Genomic DNA, 16,889 nt, shown 5'->3' on the forward strand with positions numbered 1-16,889 from the left:
AATGATACATAAATGAGAAAGGATAGATGATAAAATTATAAAGAAAATGATAAATAATAAAACGCAAAAATTAAATCACATAAACTGTAACAGCAATTCATGCCAAACCAGCGGCGCTAAGACAGAGTTGTTCCGGTGATGCGCAAATAATAAAACGAAATCCTGTTAAGTATTCCTTTTTTTCTTTGAGTTTCGTTTTTATTTTCATTTTTATTTAGTTTATTTTTAATTTTATTTAAATTTTTATTTAGTTTATTTTTAATTTTATTTTCACTTTTATTTAGTTTATTTTTAGTTTTAGTTTAGTTTTTATTTAGTTTATTTTTAGTTTTACTTTCGTTTTTATTATCAATATATTCAGTTAATTTTCAAAAGCATGATGTCCGCTCATTAGCCTTTCTTTTCTATGTGATTTTAATGCAAGAAAGCACCGATAAACGTGATAAAGATACAACCAATCATGTGCGAAGGCATATAATTTTGTATTATTACACCAAAACATTCTGATAACACTTCAACAGGACTTAAGTCTGTCGAGGGGTGGGATGTCATGGAATGTTGACACACACACACACACACACACACACACACACACACACACACACACACACACACACACACACGCACGCACGCACGCACGCACGCGCGCACACACAGAGAGAGAGAGAGAGAGAGAGAGAGAGAGAGAGAGAGAGAGAGAGAGAGAGAGAGAGAGAGAGAGAGAGAGAGAGAGAGAGAGAGAGAGAGAGAGAGAGAGAGAGAGAGAGAGAGAGAGAGAGAGAGAGAGAGAGAGAGAAAATTGGGGATATAAAGATTTTAAAGATTAAAGAACTAAAGAGCTGACCATTACAAAACACCACAAACACACACACACACACACACACACACACACACACACACACACACACACACACACACACACACACACACACACACGGGGGAGGGGGGGCACGTAGGGGGGGTGGGGGGTAGGGGCAGACAGCAGTGATCAGAGCCACAGGTAAGCCAAACAAAACAGACAGGTAGGACAGACCCGTAATTTTATACCTGGCGGCGTTGTTTTACCTGCCCCGCCGTGGTCACCTTCTCCAGGTAGGGAATGAGACGCCCTTCTGTCCACCTCATAAACACCCGCGACACCACGGCGGCTACAGTTTCGAAATGGGCGAGGAATGTGCATCGGGCGGGCCATTGTGCTCTCGAGAGGCGGTGGGCGAGCGGCGACACTGATATGTGGGCAGGGCATTGTGGGACCCTGGGTGGGCAGTGTCCCGGGCCGCCAGCGTGTGCCCGGGGAGACTAGGGGCGGCCAGGGGGGAGAGGTGGTGGGGGCGGGTGACGATAGTGGCGGTGAGGGTGGGGGAGGGGGTGATGGTAGGGGTGGCGAGTTTTGTGAAATAAGAAGTGGGAGGAAAGTGCGTGGGAATGGTATGCGAGGAAGAAGAAAAAACGTACATTCGGAGGTGTTATGTAGATTTTGGGTAGCGAGAGAGAGAGAGAGAGAGAGAGAGAGAGAGAGAGAGAGAGAGAGAGAGAGAGAGAGAGAGAGAGAGAGAGAGAGAGAGAGAGAGAGAGAGAGAGAGAGAGAGAGAGAGAGAGAGAGAGAGAGAGAGAGAGAGAGAGAGAGAGAGAGAGAGAGAGAGAGAGAGATAGAGAGAGAGAGAGAGAGAGAGAGAGAGAGAGAGAGATAGAGAGAAACAGAGAGAGAGAGAGAGAGAGAGAGCGCACATCGTTCATAAAGTTACTATCTCCTCTTCCAGGTAGCGGGGACGGCAGAGCGGGGCACCTGCGGCCTGGCGGTCACAGCAGGTGTCGTGAAGTGCTGCTGTTTACACCTGGACATGTTTTATGGGCCGCCACGGACTCCTGTTTACACCCATACATATGTATACGTTTTTCTTTGCTTTTTTTTCCGGCGCTTTTTTTCTCTACTTCTTCATAGGCTCACTTCTCAAACTTCCCTCGCTGACCTTTCTATCCGTTCCTTGCACATCCTCCTCACGTGCGCCCTGTCCGGGTAACATCCCTGCCCCCCACCAGACCACCATCCGCTCCTCCCCCTCCCTCTCTGCTGCCTCACTCCCGTTCAATTTAATTTAGTGCCACCTTCCGTCCCCTACCACCGGGCGGCACCCTGACTCGCCTGTGGTGTTGCCTGCTGCTGCCATTGTCTTCTCTGGTTTGGTCTTACGTTCTCCTTTTCTTCTTTTCCTCCTCTTTTTCTCTCTGCCTCCTGAGATGTTTGATTCTGTCTACAACTCGACCGTTTTTAAATACCTCCGGCGACTTTTTTTTATTTCATTGTTTTCCTTACCTCGCCCATCGCCCACTTCTCTTCTTTCACGTTCCTTTACCACCATCTCCTTTCTCTTCTTCTCCTCCTCCTCCTCCTCCTCCTCCTCCTCCTCCTCCTCCTCTTAACTTCCCAAGGGCCTGTTTACTTACCCACACCCACAGCTACCCGACGCCCACGACCACAAAAATTCAGACAACAGTAGCATGTAGTTTTAATGGCATGGTCAGCCCCACACGGCGCTTGCTGACTCAACTCCTGTCCACGTGCTGCTTCCCTGCCCTCTCGCCTCTTGAAGGAATCCCGTCGTTCCCGCTCTTTCAATTGCATAGGGGTTTTAACACTGAGGAACACCACAACCAATGCCACAACCAACACCGCCGCCACGGAACTCTGCACAAAAACTATTTAGCTATTCAGTCTCTAATACGCGTCAGTGCCTCTGTATTTACTTGAATATTCTTTTGCCACAGAGATATAGAGTTGTACTGATTCTTACATGTTTATTTATTTATGTAAATATGCACGTAAGAACACACACACCCTCAGAGTAAAGACAGGCACGCTGAAACTACACACACACACACAAACACACACACACACACACACAGACAGACAGACAGACAGACAGACAGACAGACACAGACAGACAGACAGACACAGACAGACAGACAGACAGACAGACAGACACACACACACACACACACACACACACACACACACACACACACACACACACACTAAATCATCCCGTCCCGCCGCGAGGGTCAGGGGCGCGTGACCCCCGCGCCCTCGCCCCAAACACCCCCGAGTAGTGAGCTTTGCGCCTATTTACAGCAGTTACCGTCGCTAATTGCCCTTAATTGCCATCCTCTGGGGGTGATTATACCAAAATGCTTCTTTGTTAATACCTGCTGTCTGTCGCCCCCCCCTCCCCTCTTCCCCCTTCCCCTCTTGGCCCCCCCTGCCCTCCCCGGCGTCGTTTCTCCATAACCTCAACATCTATAGCCGCGCGCTGCACCCGACGCGCCACCACACGGCTTAACCCTTCTAAAGTTTTCCCTTAACATTTATCTTTTTAAAACACTGATTATTTCTGGTTATATATAAACACAAGATCGAAAAAAAATGAACTGGACCCCACGAACTATGAACTGCGATGGAGTTTTTCGTTAACCAAAACCGACGACGGCTAACGAAGCCAGGTGGTATGCGGCTCTCCAACGCCCACGTCATAATCCACTGTACGCCATTCATCACCTTTAACGCGATTAATACCTATGGGTGCATACCTATGTATCGCCTCAGGGGACGGAAATCACTCAAACGATGGACCCCTTCAGCGTTATATATGAAAAAAAACACCAGGATACTGAAAATAAACGAAAGAAAATTGTGAAAGAAATCAAACTCGGTGAATCATGCAAATATATAGATGGGAACATTTTAAAGTGTCGGAAAAACGAGACGAAGAAGTCACGTTTAACGATGGAGTGAAAAAGAACTCCAGTATGGATCGACAGACAGAAAGGCTGATGGAGGATGCGACAGAAGTGGCGGACGCGTAAGGAAAAGACGAAGGAAAAATATGAGATCTTGAAGAGTTTGGAGGGAGGACACGTGAAAGGAAGGTTGACCAAGTGTATAAGGGAGTGGGATAGGTTAGAAAAGAAGGGATTACGAGAGATGGAGGAGCTGAGAGAGGTAAAGGGGGAGGGAAAGAGGGAGGGAGGGAGGGAGGGAGAGGGAGAGAGAGATACCTGGTAAAGAAGCCCCATAACGGAGAGCAAAGCAGGTCGTTTGTGACATTCTCAGTTTGACCAGAATGCAGAGAGAGAGAGAGAGAGAGAGAGAGAGAGAGAGAGAGAGAGAGAGAGAGAGAGAGAGAGAGAGAGAGAGAGAGAGAGAGAGAGAGAGAGAGAGAGAGAGAGAGAGAGAGAGAGAGAGAGAGAGAGAGAGAGAGAGGTGGGGGGGTGAGGTGTATTGGGCTTGACTGCGAGGGGAAGGAAGAGGAAGAGGCAGAGGAGGACAAGGAGGAGGAGGACAAGGAAAAAGGCAGCGAAGCGTAGACGAGGACCATAGAAAAGGGCCAAAGAGGAAAAGAAGAGAATCCTGGATAAAGAAAGGCGGGATTAAGGCAGAGGCTTGAAAAAGAAAAAAAAAATTACTCGGAAGATGTTACCCAGCCCGAGGAAAGAAAACGGAAATTGCGACGGCGAAGGGAAACAAAGATAAAAAAAAATAGGGCGCAAAGAAACAGTATAATGCAGGTAAGAAATTAACACCAAAAAAAAAATACACCTTTCTTAATTTTACTAAGAATTGCGATGGAATGTGTAATGAGATGAAACAAGGAACCAACAAATACAAACAAGAAAATAACGAAAATAATGACGTCACTAATACCACTACTAATAATAAAAACATGTATACCTTACTATAAATACATACAACTCTCCCTGTCCTCCGAACCTCCACACATTCATCACCCCTTCCCTGCCTCCCTCCACCTACCTCCCACACCCCTCCCATATCCTCTCCCTCCAGTGGTCAAAATAGGGTCAAGAAGGTGCCGTTTAACCCACGATCTTTGACCTCTTGACCAGCCCGTGAAAGACCAGTAAGGGGAATTATGGGGAGATATACGTAGAGGGGAGGGAAGGGATGCTGGGGAGGGAAGGGAGGTGGTACTTTGAAGGGTGAGGGTGGTGTAACTACGGGGAGAAAAGGAGGAAGGAAAAGGAGAAAGTTAGGGAGAAATGGAGGGGTGACAGGGAGAACATAGAGGTAAGAGAGAAGAGGCAGCCGTGTGGTAGGTCAGGGAGCATAAGTAAGGCTAAACAGTGAGGGTGGATGGACTAAGGGAAGTATAAAAAAAGGGAGGAAGGAGGTGGCTAGGGGAGAGTTAGGAGGGGAACTCAGCATGTGGAGGTGGTAGGGGAGAGGAAGGCGTGAGGTAGGTCAGGGAGGATATGAAGACCGTAGAACCAGGGAGAAGGTGGATGGGGGGGAGGCTAGGTAGGTGTGAGGGTGGATAGGAGGTGTAAGTAGCGGGCTTTTTTTTTCATTATTGTTTTCTTTTCTTTTTACGCCCTTGCACTGTCTCCTCTGCTGTAAAAAAAAGAAAAGAAAAAAAAGGAAGGGAGGGGGCGGTAAAGCTCAGCAGGATGTATAGGACAGCAGAAGTGAAAGATGGGGCGAAGGAAGGAAAAGAAGGAAAGACATCGAGGAGGAGGAAGTACGATGGGGTCAGTCAGGGGTCATTCAGGGTGGACGGTCACGGCACCTGTCTGACCACCTGACCCGGACTGACCTCTACGCCTCCTTCCCCTTCCCGTGCCCAACCCGTTACCTAATACCGTGTAGATATGGGCGGGAAATGGTCTACGCTATAGCCACGGTCAGGATGGTGAAGAGTTGATAGTAAGAATGGATGAACTCAGTTAGTGTGTATAGCATGTGATTGGTTAGGACTGAATGGATGTTTGTAAGGAGTGTTTTGTCCCATTGGTAAAAAGCTGCAGGTTAGCCATCACAGTCTTTCTTTGTTAAATCCTTCTACAACATTAAAGATCTTTAGAAATTCACAGGTGTAATCTATATTCCAAATGGCACCGTGTCGCTGTAACCTGTGCCGCTTAAACAGTTGGCTTTACTTATTTAATTTGTCCCATTGAGGATTTGTCTGTCACGTTCTCTACCTCGTTGCAATTAATTGATGTCGTGAAGCCAGTTTTGAAGCCGTCAGTTAGGTGTGAAGATTCAACACTGTTTTGACACCCCTTTGCTCATCACCTTCCTCATATGCAACACTGTGATGGGAACTTGAACCGTCTATTCAGGGCAACACAAAGGGCGTCTCATCGCGTGCCAGTTTTCTGCCCCGGTCAATGTGCCGCGGCGGGGAGGGAAGCCACTTTGGACAATATTCAGCAATCACGGTGTCAGCGTTCCATTTTCTGCCTGTTTAAGCGCAAAATTTAATGTCCTTTTTCATTCACAATCCTGCACTTGACGGAACGTTTTGTATGTTTGTTGCGCCACATACGACACACATTTATAAATAGGGGTTCTAGCTGTTACTGCTGCTGTTGTTGTTGCTGTTACGTGTGGGTGGGTGGGTGGGTTTCAAAGGGTTTTCATATACAAACTAGGACAGACATAAATGAATATAAAGTTCAATTTAATAATTTGAGACGTGGCGATATGAGAGAAGCTCCCTACCTATGTATTACAAGTAAGTAAACACAGCCAGGCTAATAAACCCACATATTACGTCACGCCCACACACTTTCTGCCAGGAGTGAAGGCCGCGCCCTAACACCAGCCTGCGGAGGACAGCAGTGCCGACACCCGGATCTGCCTATTTAATCTTTTTTTTCACAGTAGAGGAAGTAGCTCAAGGGAATAAATAAATAAAGAGCCCAAACTGAATAAATAAAAAGAGCCCACTAATTATTGCTCCTATGAAGAAAGTATATATGAGTGGCCAAAAGAGAAGTCAATTTCGAATCTATTTGTGATACGTTGGGTGTCGACTCAGCCCGGGACGAAGAGAAGCAAGGGTGGGCCTAGGAACTGACAGCACTTCCGGCTCGTGGGTGGCGGGGTGGGGGGGGGGGGGGAAGGAGAGGGGAGGGCAGCTCACATGCCAATAACTTAAGTGGCGGGGCTGTTAGTGATGTAGGGCGGCGGCGGCTTGTTAGGCCGCGCGGACGACCCGTCACGTGATCCGCGGAGTGAGTGTAGCTAACGACCCCTTAATGTGTGTGTGTGTGTGTGTGTGTGTACCAGGGCGACTGTACTCATCCCTCCAGCCACCACCTACACCGTGGACGACAACTGTTGCCGCTGTCACTACCCTCTCTACTACTGCCACTGCTATAACTTCTTCCACCACCATGGCAGTTAAGGTCATATTCTTAAACATTTCGGCGCCCAAGCACACACATTTAACAATACTTTCTTAGGAATTGTGGGCATTTCCATGGGTAGATTAATGCCCCTGGTAGTAGTTTGACCCTTCTTCTGTACCGTCGACGTGAAAGAAAGACTCATTACAACCCGATTAATCTCCTTATCGGCCTGAGGAAATAGTTGATGCGAGAGAAGGAAGCGTCTGAGAATACCGACCTATAAGTCTCTCGATCGCAGACGAAACACGGACGCCAACACAAGAGGGAACATGTGATGACCCAGCCACGCCACGCCACGCCCCCCTGAGCCCGTTTTCCCAGGGTTGCCGCGCTGCACAAACCCCCGTGTATCTCCCCCGTGACCCGTGGCGACCTCCGGGGATGGGACGAGGGGAAATGATCTACTGGCGACCTGAGAGGGAGGGGAGCGACGGAAGGGAAGATGAGGAAGTAAGGATCAGGGGAAATTTGCCACAGATGATGGAGTAAACGGAAGAGGAAACTGTGTCGAGGGGAAAAAAAACACTCACAAGGAAAGAGGGCGGAAAGTAAAAAGGAAGGAAACGTGAAACCCAGACGGTGTAAGTGAAGAACATACATAAAGATATAGATAACTGAAAGAAAGTAAAAATTATATTGTATAGTTAAGTAGCTGGTATTCGAGACGAGGGGGGTTGAGATAGACATGTGGGCAGCAAATTCAGTCATAAACACACGCAAAGGTTGACGAGTGAACCAACCCTCAAGCAAGCTGTACATGACATTAGATAATCCTCTCAAACTGGTTCATGTTGTTCTTTGGCATCTGATTAATAAATTCTAAGAGATATTGAAAGTAATATCCAATAATGTGAAAAGTTTTTTTTATAAGATGATGAATTTGTATTTATCAAAACATCCTTCTTTCTCCTCCTTATGTTTCTTACTTTCTTCTCTATATATCTGTACCAACACCTATCAACACATCCGTTCTAACTACTATCTATCCACTGACTAGCTTTTTATTTTTTCTCATCTTTTATTCCATCCCCAATTTCAGTGTTACCGTCCTTTCAGTCCTTCTATTCCACCGCTCTATCCTCCTCCTCTCCTACACCAACATTCTTCAGGAGAGGCGCAACATTCAAGTCCCCGCGAGGCGCCGCCCGATGGAGGGACGAACCGACGCGGAAAGAAGCTAATTTGGAGACGTAAAAGGAAAGAAAAAAAACTGCTGGCTGACCAACCCTCGCCCCGTCTCCGCTCTGGCCGAAGTAAATTATAAGAACATCCGGTTATTTTCAAGAGTCTAAAAGAAGCGCTGGGGAGAAAGTAAAGAAGGACGACCGGGAGGAGGAGGAGGAGGAGGAGGAGGAGGAGGAGGAGGAGGAGGTGAGGGAACAGAAGGAGGACGAAGAGGAAGAGATACGAGGTGAAAGAAGACAGCAAGAGAAACGCCTGCGAAATAGAAAACGACGACAACGAAGCGAAATTAAGGAAGAGAATGGTAAACTATCCTAAAGACGAAAACAAAGAGTTCCAAGCGACAGAGAGCTGATGTCGGGAATGAATGGAGAGCACGAATCGATAAACACGAAGAAAAACGATAGAAAACGAGTTAAGAAGAGGCGGAAGCAAAAAGACCAGAAGAGAGAGGGAAAGAACGCTATACTAAAGGGAGGAAAATTGCCATACCGGTAAGGACAGGACGGAGGAGGAATTTAACGGAGGTGGTCAAGAGGGAGGAAAGGCCAAAGCAAATGGGCGGTGGAGGAGGACGAGGAAAGAAAATAAGTGGAAATGTATACAGCGGAGGAGGATAAAAAGGAAGCGAGGAGGAAGACGGAAAAGGCCAGAAAGGAAACGGTATAAGGACGAAAACCCAAGCTGAAGGGAGGAGGAGGAGGAGGAGGAGGAGGAGGAGCAAGGAAGAGAAGGAATGATGGAAGAGAATGGTTGGCAAGGAATTAAGGAGGATGAAATAAGGGAGTGAGTGGTACGGAACGAGTAGGAAAGGAAGAGGAGGGATAAAGGGAGGGAGGGAATAAAGGAGGGGTGCAAAACGAAAGAGGAAGGAAAGGGGAGAGAGGAAGAAAGGGAGGGAATATAGCAAGGGTACAAAACGAAGTGGGAAGGAAGGAAGGGGGAGAAGAGGAAGATAGGGAATAAAGGAGAGGCACAAAACAAAATGGGAAGGAAAGGGGAGAGGGGAAGAAATGGAGGAAATAAAAGCGGAGGAAGAAAGGGAGGGAGTAAAGGAAGGGACGGAATAAAGAAGGGGTAAGAAACGGAGTGGGGAGGAAAGAAGGAGGGGAAGAAGGGAAGGAAAGAATAAGAAAGAGGAACAAAACAGTGTGGCAAGGAAATGGGGGAGGGGAAGAAAGGGGAAATAAAGAAAGGAGTGGCTTGAAACGAAGTGGGGAGAAAGGGAAGGTAGGGGAGGGAGAGAGGAAGGGGGAAGGAAGAGGGATGGGAGAGGAAGGGATTGGATAAAAGAGGGGTACAAAACAAAGTGGGTAGGAGAGGGGAGGGAGAATGGAAGGGAAGGAAGGAAGGAAGGGGGAAGGAAGAGGGATGGGAGAGGAAGGAATTGGATAAAAGAGGGAAGCAAAATAAAGTAGGTAGGAAAGGGGAGGGAGAGAGGAAGGGGAGGGAGAGTGGAAGGGAAGGAAGGAAGGGGAGAAAGGGAGAGAGGGAGGGAAGGATGTGGATGAAAAGAATGCACACCTAACTTCGCTCATCATCTAATCAGTTTCTCTAAAGGAATAAATCGCAGGAGTAATGCCCGTCTCGCTTAACTTTCATAGCTCTTTAACGAGGCCAAATTGCGGGTCGGTGAGGCTGAGGCGCCGCGGTAGTCGAGATGCGGCGTGGCTGATCTTCGATGTAAATTGCGCATTAAACGGTAAATGAACTAGCGGAAAAATAAGGTTCCAGGCGCCTCATTCAGACTACGCCTCCCTCCTCCTCCTCCTCCTTTTCCTCCTCCTCCTCCTCCTGATCTTCCACGTGTTCTTCCTTCAGTCTTCTTTTTCCCTATGGCTCCCTGTTCGCTCATATTTTGGTACCTCCAGAACACATAATTTTCCAGTTATTTATGATTTATTGATGTATCCACCTTCAGGGATATTGGTGTTACATTACTAGTAGATTACCTCTCTCTCTCTCTCTCTCTCTCTCTCTCTCTTGGCTCTGCTCCTTTTCGGACGCTCTTTGTGGCAGCTTCCAAACTTTTCAATAGTCTCCCAAACTCTTCCGTGCTCTGCCTTACCCTGGCTTGTCTTGGTTCTTCTATTCCGTAATTCTATAAGCGTCTTTCCTCTCCACGTACACTCTCTCTCTCTCTCTCTCTCTCTCTCTCTCTCTCGTAAGGTAATTATCCAATAGTCAGATATCAATTATGTAGTTATGTTTATGGTCCCGTATCCAAACAACTAATTCGGAATTAAAACACACACACACACACACACTAACTGATCAAGATTTCGTCCCTCATAACCACTTCAGGACACAATAGCTTCAATATAACCATACAAGTAGTCTAGCATCGTAGCAGCCAATGATTTTAAGGAGATCTCTTATTGGTGGTTCATAACAACACTCAACTCTTGACTAGCGATCTCCACTTACCCCTACTGTCTTCCATGCACTCACACCCACCCACCAACTCACCACATACTCGGAGAAGGCTACATACCACGTGGACACACCCTGAGTCTGGGACGAGTCACCTCACATTTCCTAAGGGAATGCCAGAATATGACGGACCCCAAGGCACTGAACACAACTAGACTGCTGCACCAAGCCCATAGCCATCGCATTGGAGAGCTACCGTGGAATGTAAGCGTATGATGCCGCTAAAACCTACCCTGTCGCCATCATGGAGAGAGAGAGAGAGAGAGAGAGAGAGAGAGAGAGAGAGAGAGAGAGAGAGAGAGAGAGAGAGAGAGAGAGAGAGAGAGCACTATCATATATATCTTAAATAAGTTATTTTTGCACCAGATATGAATGTGATTTATTCAACAAAGGAAACCAGCAGAATTAGTGCACTTTACATTCTGCTGTTCGGGTGGCGAGTAAAGAGGCTTGATGTTTTTTCTGTCCCTTTGACAGCGGCCAGCAGAGGCGGGCCCTGATTCCACCTCCCCGCCGACCACCACTGGCTGCAGAGCGAGGCGTCATCCCCACTGCCACGGAAATATTAATTCGTGGGATAACATCCCTTCGGTTTTGGTGTCAGCCCAGCATCACGTGGCTTCCCAGCAATGCCGAGGCCGCCATGCATAGCGTGTGGATGGGTTCCGATACTGGTTCGAATCCTACGCTTTTAAATAATGGCGAAGAGTGTCTCCACAACCTTTCACATGCTGACCGAATGCCCCCGCCCAGCCGCCCAGCCCCCTCCTGACGCCACACAGGCACATACAACCCTTATTACCTTGTCCACCTGGAGAGGAGAGCCGCTGCACTGATGACGCCTTGGCTGCATGCAGGCGGTCCCGATGCACCGCGGGACCCTGCCCGGTGCTTGTCTCCTGCCGAGTGACTGGCACGAAGTATTGGAACTCATAACTGTACACTACATGGTGATTAAACTTAGAATATACTGATCTATATGACTCCCTTCCATGGTGTTGTTGGTCACTGTCCATGTAGTATCTAGGAGGGTCAAGTAAACGACACAGTATTAAAGGATCTTGGGTATTTAAAAACGTTTGCTGACCAACAAATTAAATGCACCTGCTGCAGAGTTGCCATCGATGATTAAAATTGTCTTTGGTTGACAGCTAACGCATTTGTATTTTCATTAATACACTATGGTTATCAAAATATCACTTAGACTATGTCACAAATAATTTTGAATGTAAGTGCATCACCATTGTTAAAAAAAAAAGGTCATAATGGTGCAAGTGTCTAGCGGCATCTGGCAGCCCTCCCTTCCCAGTGCAGGCCCGGGAGACAGCCGAGGAAGGCACTGCGTGACCCCAAACATTTATTAATACAGGTGCACGCCTCCTCCCAGCCTCCCTTGTAACACATACATTGGAAAGGTCTGAAAAGAAATTACAGGCAGGTTTCTTCAAAAAGAGTATATTTTCATACAATACAGACATGACCAGAACATAATTGTTATTTACATCAGAATAACCAAATAAATACACGTAACTATCAATTAATATTATCCAGAGCTATTCTCACGGTCTGTACCACCGACGTGCCCCGGCCGAGAACACCCGAGCTCTGCGTCAGGCTGCCGTCCAGTGCTTGGGGGCCGAACACACAGGTCAAGCGCCTCTGCCTTCCGGCGCGAAGCACTGACATGAGTTTCGGTCGTCGAGAACCAATGGCAGAACTTTCCAATTGGTAATATCTGAGGTGCGGTAACTCATTTATTATTAATTATTATTCTTTTCTGGTGGTGAATGAGACCGCGGCGCCCCTGCCCGGCCGGCCCTCGTTGGGCGTGACGGCGCTATCCACTGAGACACACGTGACGCCATGACCAGGTGATGGGAGACATGAGGGGTGAGAGTGAATATACATGGCATGAGATGAAGCAATGGGTCAGGAAAGCATATATCTCCTCATATTGGTGTTGTTCCTATGCCTAAGCACGTACACACAAACGGTCTCTCTCTCTCTCTCTCTCTCTCTCTCTCTCTCTCTCTCTCTCTCTCTCTCTCTCTCTCTCTCTCTCTCTCTCTCTGTGATAATGACGCAGTGATGACGTGTGGATGACGTAAAGACCTATGTGAGTAGCGAAATGGAATAAAATTAAAATAACAAACAAAAATATGATATCCTATGAGAAAAAAATAACACGTATTTGTTTAGAAGAAAACGTGGAACTGGTTTATGGTTGCCACTCCTGCTGGGGCACCGGGGCTACAGAGTCTCCGGGGGTCTTGGGGGAGGGGACGGGGGCATCCGATGGGGGAGAGGGGTTAGTGAGGGTCTGTGACCAATGGGGGAGCCTATGGGGGGCGAGGGGGGGCAGCAGCGGCCACTGCCTCCAGCCGCGTGTCATTCAGGTACAGCCGTCAGTCGACCTTCGTGCAAAGTGAAGGGGAAAAAATTCTATAAAACAAGAGTTTTGTGGCCGACAAGACGCGGGTTGTGGCGCGAGAATGACGGGAGGGGCGGGAGGGGGACGCTGCTGGTGGGGTGCGGGCGGCGGGCTGTGGCGGGGCGGGGCAGGGGGGGAGGAGGTGTAACACCGGGATTATATGTAGATTTTTGTACCATATCAAAACTCACGGAGCATCACCACAATGTGTGTGTGTGTGTGTGTGTGTGTGTGTGTGTGTGTGTGTGTGTATATATATATATATATATATATATATATATATATATATATATATATATATATATATATATATATATATATATATATATATATATATATATATATATATATATATATATATATATGATGAGGCAGAAGAGCCGCATAGTGATAGCAGAGTGAAGTAATTGAAATTATTGTTCTTGAAGGTCATTGTAGAGAGGAGGTTTATGGGGCTGCGTATGAACAAGGAAAAAACAACATGGTGTTCAAGGCAGGAAAAAAATAAAACAGGAGAGGGAGTAGGCTGTTGAGGGGTTTCGAGGCCCAGCGAGGCCTGGCGCCCCGCCCGCCGCCGCCCGCCGCCACGGGGAGCACTACGATAATGCGAGGGTCCTGGTGGCCAGACACACACCAATGATGAGACAAAATATTCTGGGAAATAAAGAACCATTCTCTCAGTCTCTCGTATGCACTCAGTCTTTCCTCTCACTCGCATCATTTTCCACTGTGAGAAAATATTATGTTCGAGTGTGAGTCTAACTTGCTATCCACTGAGCTTTAGTTCGGCAAAGCTTAGTAGTAGTATGAATGATCCTGTCCTACACTCATTGCTTGGCCTGTGTGACACTGTGTGTGTGTGTGTGTGTGTGTGTGTGTGTGTGTGTGTGTGTGTGTGTGTGTGTGTGTGTTTTATTTAATATGTTGTGTTAAGCTGTATACTATCGGTTTGTATTGTGATTTTTTATGCTGTGATGTGCCGTTAGATGTGATATAGTGTATCACGGTAACTGACGGTGGCAGCGGCAGTGGTGGTGGTGCTGTAGTGATGGTACTGTGTGTGTGTGTGTGTGTGTGTGTGTGTGTGTGTGTGTGTGTGTGTGTGTAGTACGCCCGGAGTGCCAGGCCTGTCCCGGAGGAGCAAGTCGTGGCACGCGGGGCGGCATCACACGCGGCCTCCCGTCGCAGTCACCACACTCTACTAAAATGAAAACAAGAAGACACCCAGAGAAAACAAAGCACCATAATATTTCCGTGACACCGACCGTCTCTGGCGGCCGCTGGAAACTGCCTTAAATAGAGTTCACTTCATTTGTTTTATTATCTGTTACCGGTTAGTTCCTCAGGTCCTGTTGAGGCCGCCACGTCACCGGCGGCGAGGCGGGACAGGAGCCGCCGCTCCGAGGGTCCGCGGCCCTGTCCTCCACCTCAGCCTCACACGACCTCGCCACACATGCAAGTTTGCACCGCTTTTTGGATTCCTATGAAAAAAAAGAGCGCTGCCGAGCCTCCATGTTGTCCTTTACATCTCATGGAATCAAGATGGTTTACACACGCGCACACGTACACATATGCACCCGCAAACAGCTGGTGTCGGTCCGCTCTTTGGTATACGCTCTACTATCAAGTAGCTTTACGGACTATATACACGTGCAGCACACGGTCACTGCCGACCTTCACGCAGCGCGGATCTGGGTTTTGTGCACGTCTGGAGGCGTCCCGCGTCATGTTTGCACTGGTGGCGTTAGTCTAAGCGGGTCGGCGCCCCCGGTGACCCGCCGGCCCTGGGCATTCCCGGGGTTTTTTCTAACACTTCTTAGTTGACCTGAGGTTAGCCTGGGGACGTCGGCAACTCCCGTCTGCTCCTGGAAAAACACTTGGCACCGACGGCTCCCGAGTGGTTAGTGTGTGTCCCGCGAGCCGGCGGGGGGGAGGGGGGCTAGAGTGGATTAGAGGAACAGACGGAACCGCCGCAAAGGGCGTTCACGGCCACCAAGCGGGTGTGTAGGTGACCTGAAGCAGCCCCGGGGGCCCGCCCTCATTTGTCGGCCATTTTAAGTGAATCTGGTAAGTCCGGACGTCGATCGAGACCATTAACCATTTTTTCGATTGATTTCAGCTCGGAGGCGACGGAGGCGGCGTGGGCGGCAGAGACGGAGTGGGCGGCGGTGCGACGCACACCCTCTTCTAGCCGCGACCCCGCCTTGGGGCTCACCGCCTGGAATGCTGAGGAGCCTCCGAGTGTTGTCTCGCCCAGCAGGGAGGATGAGAGCGTGGGCGTGAGGCAGGACGACGCGAATGACGACGACAGGGATGAGGACAACATGGAAGAGAGGGAGGCCGCGGTGGAGGAGGCTAGGTAGGGCGTGAAGCGAGGCGGTTTGAGGCGGTCAGGCAGGAGTGGGGAGGGGGCGGCCGGGGAGGAAGATGTGGGTGGTGCGGCGCTGAGGGAGCTGCTGCCGCCACATCCACTGCCGCCCGCCGAGGACACCGCCAGCCCCGCCAACCCCTGGTAGGTGTGGGAGCCCAGCAGGTGGTGTCCTGCACCCGCCAACAGGTTGTGGGCGAGAAGCAGGTTGTGGGCCACCGGCAGTGAGGTGGGTGGGGAGAGCGGCGAGGACCCATGTGGAGGAGCCCCAGATCCGGACCCCAGAAGTGGTAGCTGTAGGGAAGGTGGGCTGAGCCCTGCACCCGAGGACCCGGGCAGCATGAGGCCGTGCAGCCCCGCCAGGCTCTGCGCCGCTCCGGGGTACAGCCCATGAGGGTACAGGTAGGGTAGCAGGTGTGGCGGCTGGAAGGGCGGACCAACGCTAATATTGGGGGTGGGGTCAGACCCGCCGGAACCTGAGGGCTCATCCTTCTCCGGCGCCACTTTCTTCAGCACGGAAAGCGAGCTCGGATCGTCCATGTCGGAATCTAGATCGCTCTTCCGCTTGACGGAGTCACGACCAGATTCGTCTGCGGCGTTGTTGTTGGTCTCCTCCCCCGACACGTCCGAGTCCATCAGCTCTGGAGGGGGGAGAGAAAACATGTTTTTGAGGCCGCCTTTTCCACACTTGTCATGCTGGAGGGCTCAGCATTATATCAGACAAAACAAATAAATGTCATCCCCAGACGTCCCTCTGCCCGGCTCGGGTCATAACTCACCGTGAGCCGCGTCGCTGTGCGAGTCCGTCGTGCCGACCACGTCCAGGCGCTCGTCATCATCGTCGTCGTCCTTGTGGTTCTCGGATTCCATGGGCGCGGAGTTGTCTGGGTAGTTGCGGATGTTTGGCAGCGCGATCTGGTGATCGATTTTCTGCTCCTCTGAAGTCCGGCTCATCACCACATTCCTGCAGAAAGAAGAACTGCATATTTAAGTCCAAAATCTGCATTGGTATATTGCAAATATGTGGAAAACAATAATCATATAATCGTTGGAGTTCATGCCCTTGGAAGCTTATGGAACACTAAGAAAAGTATGTAGAAGTAAAATGAAACGTAATAAGGTACAGAATCTCTTTCCTCTTTTTTTCATAATCTTCAGGACATCTTTTTGCTTCCCTCGCCACCCTCCTACTTCCTCTTTATTCTTCTTGGCCCGCCTCCCGCCGCCCCTCGCGCCTCCTCATTATCACCTCCCGGGCCGCCTCGC

The 16,889-nt window shown here is 49.1% G+C and overlaps 1 protein-coding gene and 1 long non-coding RNA gene across 5 annotated transcripts in view; both read right to left on the reverse strand.

Annotated features, from left to right (window-relative positions):
* Window positions 1-12,112, reverse strand: part of LOC126997404 (uncharacterized) — a 74,888-nt gene extending 62,776 nt beyond the window's left edge. The window contains exon 1 of the long non-coding RNA XR_007752090.1: window positions 11,627-12,112. This is a non-coding gene — a long non-coding RNA (uncharacterized LOC126997404). The remainder of the gene's footprint in view (window positions 1-11,626) is intronic.
* Window positions 12,113-14,125: 2,013 nt separating this feature from the next.
* LOC126997406 (optomotor-blind protein-like) overlaps window positions 14,126-16,889 on the reverse strand; it is a 403,474-nt gene continuing 400,710 nt past the window's right edge. For 3 of the 4 annotated variants that reach the window (XM_050858475.1, XM_050858472.1, XM_050858473.1), the window contains 2 exons: window positions 16,403-16,602; window positions 14,126-16,264 (listed from right to left, as the gene is read on the reverse strand). In XM_050858475.1, the coding sequence (XP_050714432.1) occupies window positions 15,294-16,264; window positions 16,403-16,602 (1,171 nt within the window). In that variant the 3' untranslated portion in view covers window positions 14,126-15,293. The remainder of the gene's footprint in view (window positions 16,265-16,402; window positions 16,603-16,889) is intronic. The other variant, XM_050858474.1, reaches the window with a different exon arrangement.

Source organism: Eriocheir sinensis, chromosome 12, assembly GCF_024679095.1.
Source record: "Eriocheir sinensis breed Jianghai 21 chromosome 12, ASM2467909v1, whole genome shotgun sequence".
Lineage (NCBI taxonomy): Eukaryota > Metazoa > Arthropoda > Malacostraca > Decapoda > Varunidae > Eriocheir > Eriocheir sinensis.